At 34.8% G+C, this 6,000-nt stretch overlaps 1 protein-coding gene across 1 annotated transcript; it reads left to right on the forward strand.

The window, feature by feature from the left end:
• The first annotated feature begins 1,984 nt into the window (after positions 1-1,984).
• Positions 1,985-4,226, forward strand: LOC109208205. The gene is made up of 3 exons (XM_019371269.1): positions 1,985-2,188; positions 2,655-2,981; positions 3,863-4,226. Exons 1-3 carry the CDS (start codon positions 2,119-2,121, stop codon positions 3,991-3,993), a joined length of 528 nt encoding a protein of 175 aa, XP_019226814.1. The 5' UTR covers positions 1,985-2,118; the 3' UTR covers positions 3,994-4,226.
• Positions 4,227-6,000: the final 1,774 nt, after the last annotated feature.

The raw sequence follows: 6,000 nt of genomic DNA on the forward strand, positions 1-6,000 counted from the left end.
TAACTAATCTCGTGATTAGTTATACCATAGTTATATTCTAAACAAATATAAGATAAACTCATTTCAAATTTAATCCGTAGATTAATTATTCCTTATCCCTCGTACTACCATCCTGGGATAACTTATCTCAGGATTAGTTATACCGCAATTATATCCTAACCAAATATAAGATAAACTCATCTCAACTTTAATTCGGATATTCATTATTCCTTATCCCTCGTACCAAATGAGCCCTAAATCTGCCGGGGCTTAAGATTGCTTATGGTTAACCAAACTAGCTAGGTGCATAAATTGTGTCCATTAATTGTTGACAACTCAGTTCAACATGTACTATAAGCATATTAATTGTAGGAGAGAAAATTCGCTCTAATTATGCATATTAATTGTAGGAGAAAAAGTTCAATTACACTTTCACGTTCTAATAGTAGTAAATGTAATACGTTTAGTTTTTAATCAACCCCAAAATCATAACTAGACAAGCTCTTTTATCAAAATCTACTCTTGATTGAAGTTTCTAATTGAAGCATGCACGTAAAGAGTACTCCCTCCGTACACTTTTGCCAATTTTACTTGGCATGTATACTAAAAATAGATTTTTATTTTTACTTGTCACTTTGCGCATATCAAGAGAAGTAAATTTTTTTCATATTATACCCACAATATTTATTACTCATTTCAAATCATTTTCTCAAATCCAATAAAATATGCATCAATTAATATTAGTATCATGATAAATTATACACTTCATCTATTATTTCTTAAGGGGCGTAAAAAGTCAAAATGTTCCAAATAAAAGTGACCAGAGGGAGTATTTGGTTTATAGTAAATATATGGAAATTTCGTTAACCTTTTAGTGGGAAACTAACAATTTAATTGAAATATAGATTAGGAAACTATGAGAATCTGTTATATGATTTTCATTGACAACTTCTAGAGTTTGAAACTTCAATTAGCAGACAAAAAACACGTACTTGTTAGGCGTCAACTAGAACTTAGAAGGCAAGAAGTAAACTTACTACAAACAACAAGAAATTCAACGAAACAATTAATTCTTTAGTGATAAAGAAATAAAACTAAATCAAATAAATGATAGAAGCAAACGCGTGGGCTCCACTAACTTCTACAAAAGATCCTTCCCTTCTATTCGTGCACACCAAATTCGAAGAATTCGTCAAAATTTAGCAGAGTATGGGTGTGTTTGGTACGAAGTAAAATAGTTTTCGAAAAATATTTTTTAATTATTCATGTTTGGTTGGCTTAAATATTTTGAAAAATATTTTTCTCATGAACTCATTTTTCTCCAATTGGAAGAAAATGTTTCCCTTGTCAAGAGAAGGAAAAATATTTTTCAAAACTCAACCTTCCCCATCTTCACCAACCCACCCCCACAACCCCCACCCCACCTACCGACCACAGCCCCGCCCACCCTACTTCACCCCCGCCCAACCCCCGCCCCACCCCATCCCCAACCTAAATAAAAATATCATTAATAATACTTTCTTTTTTATGTTATAGATAGTTTTTTTTTTTTTTTTTTCATTTCAACAAAGAGTATTTTCTTTTCATTTTGGGATGGGGAAGGGGAGGAGCATGGAAACATGTGGACTTCGGGGGGGGGGGGGTGAGAGAGTACCATAAAAAAAATATTTTCTATTCTCTAACCAAATACTAGAAAATATTTTCTGGAAAAAGTTATCCACTCACCCACCAAACTAGGGAAAATAAGTGACAAAACTACTCATTTTCCATGAAAACATTTTCTAGGAAAACATTTTCCATGAAAGATATTTTTCTTCGTACCAAACACATCCTATATACCTTATAAGCTGAAAATTAAAAAATAAAAGAAGATCAATAATATTCACAAAATAAAAAAAATATAAAATAAACAAACAACTAGGAATTTAACCAAATATTCTAATCTCATACCGCATTTTTCTCCTCTTCCTCCTCCTATCTTCCCTATATAATTCAAGAAACCCCTCCATTCACCTTCATCTCAAAAACCCCATATATATTTCCTAACTCCATTAATCTTTTCCTCGAGTTCGTCAACAAACAAATAGCCAAAAGAAAAAAAAGGGAAATCTCCCAAAAGGGAAAGGAAATAAAATAGAAATGGCTTCCACGTTGAAATATTCCATGGTTATTTTCTTTGCTAGCGCCCTTTTTCTCCAAGGCACTTTGGGTACGTATCGTATATCTAATCTTCTTCCTTTGCATGCTTTTGTTTTCTTTGAATATGTCAAATGCATGTTTTCATTTGCAATATCCAGAGTAATTTTTCATCTCAAGATCAGGGGCGGAGCGACATGATCTGGAGGGTTTTAATTAAATCTCATTCGTCGAAAAATTATAGTACTGCATAAATAGGGTTATAACAAATTGTTTTGTACATATATAAATTGTTGTATCCCCTCGAGTTAAGGAAATCTCCTTGTGTAATGACAAAGATGGTTCAAGAATTACTTTAAGTCAAAAGTTTTATCATATGGGTGACATATATTCTTGTACAATTCTTAAAAATCCCCTTCTTAGAATCTCTGGATCGGCCAGTGTCCAGTCCACAACGTGTGGAATAAATGTAACAGGTATATGTATCATAAATAGTAGATTTTGATCATTTGCTTTGTTCGTGTGTTTAATAATGTCAGGGAATTTCATTTGTGAGGATTTGCCAACAAATGTGTGTGGTTTCGCGATCGCGACATCAGGGAAGAGGTGTTTGTTGGAGAATTCAGCAGGGGAAGATGGGAAGGTGGAGTATCAATGCAAGACATCTGAGTTTGTTGTTGGAAACATGAAGGAACATATTGAGACAGATGAATGTGTTGATGCTTGTGGAGTTGACAGGAACTCTGTTGGGATTTCTTCTGATGCTTTGCTTGATTCTCAATTCACCTTTAAGCTTTGCTCCCCTGCTTGTTACCAAAAATGTGCTAACATTGTTGACCTTTACTTCAACTTGTCTGCTGGAGAAGGTAACAACATTAGCATTTTCTCTTCCTTTATTTTCTGTGATATATGGGCACCACATAGCTGAGTTATTTCTTGATCCCCTGCATTGGTATTTCTGGTTTAGTAATTATTAGAATAGAAAAAGGGCCTAAACTACCCCTATTGTTTGCTAAATGGTTTATAAATATTCCCGTCCATCTATCCGTCCAAATAAACACACGATGTTAATTCTATTAACAAAAATACCCCCACGACTAACGGCAGAATTGGTGAGTCTTTCCTTTAATGACGTGACAATTTTTAACTGGGCTGCATGAAGTTACCGGCGATGTATTGGATCAACTCTATTCAACAATCTATATCCTCATGTTATCGAATATCGACAGAGAAGAGAGTAGGAAAATAGTATGTTCAGCATACACCGTATGTGTACTTATATGGGACCAACTAGGGTTAAAGTAATAACTATAAGCACTAGGCTTTACCCTAATGGGCCTTAAAAGCCAGTGGCCATCTTATAGCAAGGGGTGTCAACTAACATCCCTTAACGGGAAAATACACTATGTAGGTAGGTAATATTTTTTATATGCATATGCGGACTCTCCTTGAATTTTTCATATACAATAATAACAATAACAAAAAACTCAGTGTAATCCTTCAAGTGGGGTTTGGGGAGGGTAGTGTATATGCATTACCCCTACCTTGTAGAGGTAGAGAGGCTGTTCCGGTAGACCCGCGACAAATTCGACACCCCTTAATTGTTTCTAGATTTTTTCGTATATTTACTTTTATATAATTTAACATCCCTCATTGAAAATTCTGTCTCCCTCACGGTTAGAAACACCCTTATGGGTGGATTCTTTTTTCCTACGGTGCTGTTATTGTGTATGTTTGAATTTTGCAGGAGTGTATTTGCCAGATTTATGCAACAAGCAGAGGAGCAACCCACACCGTGCTATGATTGAGCTATCGAGCAATGGAGCTGCTCTAGAAGATGTAGCTGATGCTCCAGCTCCATCCCCTGTTTCTTTCTAATTTACTTAATACATTTGAAAAATTAATACTACAACATATACTGCATACAATTTTTTTGTTCCTTTAAAAAACAAGTATTATCATTAATGTTGTATTTTTCTACAATGAAAGAGGGATGTGGGGGAATTTTGATTTGTTTCTAATTCCCTTGGATTTGTTGAAAATTGTTCCGTGAAATTCTTTTTCCAACAGAACTTGAATTAAATATTCTTATATATTTGGACTGCATTAATTATCTCTTGTTTCAAGTTCTTTGTACTTGTAAAGTTTGTGGTATTAAAATTACCATATTAGTCCTAATTTTAGTGCCAATAGGAAGCCGAAAACGAAAGGAAAAGGGAATTGAACAACCAAATCCTAATATAACACAAACAATAAAAAATCCTATTGTTGTCATGTCTCCTCCTCTATATATATACATATAATAATACGATTCTAGTAGTAAAAGTACAACAGTTTTTTTCCTCTGCTTCTTTCTATCTGTTTGTGCAACAAACAATGGCTTTAGCTCCCTCTTCTCTTCTCAAAATAACAGTACTAGTTGTAGTTATTCTACTACTAACTTTCACTTTCACCGCCCTCTCCACCACAAAGCAACTCCTATCATCAACAATATCCACAGATAATAATATGACTATAAATATAAATATTACTATTATATTCCCACAACATTGACGTCTCCTTATTCTAGTTCCAATAATCTTCAATAGGGACATTCCTAATCGTAATGAACAGGGCAAGGATCCTCGTCCAACATCCGAGGACACAACTTCAAAGCATATAAGTATAAGTGGATCATAAGTGGCTTTTGATGTTTTATACTTTAATACCACACAAGTGGGAAGATTTGTGTGGGGATCAATTTTTCGCTTAAACTAATTATGGAAGGACCTGGTTCTTCTATTGTTCCTTAACCTACTATTGCAGAAATAGTAAATGCGGAAAGTAAAGAACACAAATATTTTACGTGGAAAACACCTAGCTCAAAAGGTGAAAAACCCACGACCTACTTTCCAGTAGGATTTTCCCAAACTCTCCACTAAAATCACTGAGCCAAAAACTGCATTTACAAAAACTCTTTTGTAAACCTAGGACTAACTCTAATCCTGTTGCAGCACACATCCTCTAATGGTTGCGACAACTTCAAGTTAACTCTAACTTGAAGACTTTGAGTACCTATTACAATTGCCTCTAGATAAAGTTGAAACGTACAATATAACACCGCCTACTATAATTGAACTAGAATAAAAGACAGACACTTGAATCTGGTTCTTTTATCCGGTTCATGTAGCTTCAGGTTTGCACACTTGAATCACACACGAACTGCTTACAAAATTGCCTTGCTATTTTGCTCTCAATTCACGTTTAACTTCTGCTTGTGTGCGTTACTTGCAAAAGAGAACAACACTGATATTTATAGAGTTAGTAAATAGAGATTGACTAAAATTCTAATGCTACTCTTCCTTGGTGGAAGAGTTCTAGTTGATCTCAACCTCCAACTCCTTCCCTTTCTTAAACCGTGTTCTCTTTGAGTAAGGAGTCCTTTTCTTTATCAATTATGCAACCTTTTCGATCAGGATCAGGAGATATCAAAGCTGTCAAGTTAAGTTTATCTCCTTCACGTGCATCCCACATGCTCAAGTCTATCCGCATCTGTGCTCCACTGGGATGGACCTAGTTCATGTCTGAGTTCCTTTGTCAGTCTTCAAAACTAACCTTTACTTGGGCCAACAAATTTCCCCTTTTTGATGATGACAAACTCCGTGCTTTTCATACATTTCATACACTTAAGCCCTGCTAGAACTCAGCTCAACATCAATGCAATGTTAGAAATATTTTTTCACTTATCATCAAGGATCAGGTTCATTAGGTTATAAACATCACTGTTCAGAATATAAAGCACAATTTCTTTTTCCCCTTTTGGCATCATCGAAAAGTTTCATAAAAAATGTGTAATTCCCAGATTTTAAAAATTACTCATGGTCACTGGGGCAACTGCAAATGCAT

Source organism: Nicotiana attenuata, unplaced genomic scaffold (genome assembly GCF_001879085.1).
Source record: "Nicotiana attenuata strain UT unplaced genomic scaffold, NIATTr2, whole genome shotgun sequence".
Taxonomy (NCBI): domain Eukaryota; kingdom Viridiplantae; phylum Streptophyta; class Magnoliopsida; order Solanales; family Solanaceae; genus Nicotiana; species Nicotiana attenuata.

Bases quoted from the DNA above. Each gene is read 5' to 3' on its own strand.
- LOC109208205 (XM_019371269.1), top strand. From the start codon at position 2,119: ATGGCTTCCACGTTGAAATATTCCATGGTTATTTTCTTTGCTAGCGCC. The intron at 2,189-2,654 runs GTACGTATCGTA...TAATAATGTCAG, and splicing joins TTTTCTCCAAGGCACTTTGG to GGAATTTCATTTGTGAGGAT. The intron at 2,982-3,862 runs GTAACAACATTA...TGAATTTTGCAG, and splicing joins CAACTTGTCTGCTGGAGAAG to GAGTGTATTTGCCAGATTTA.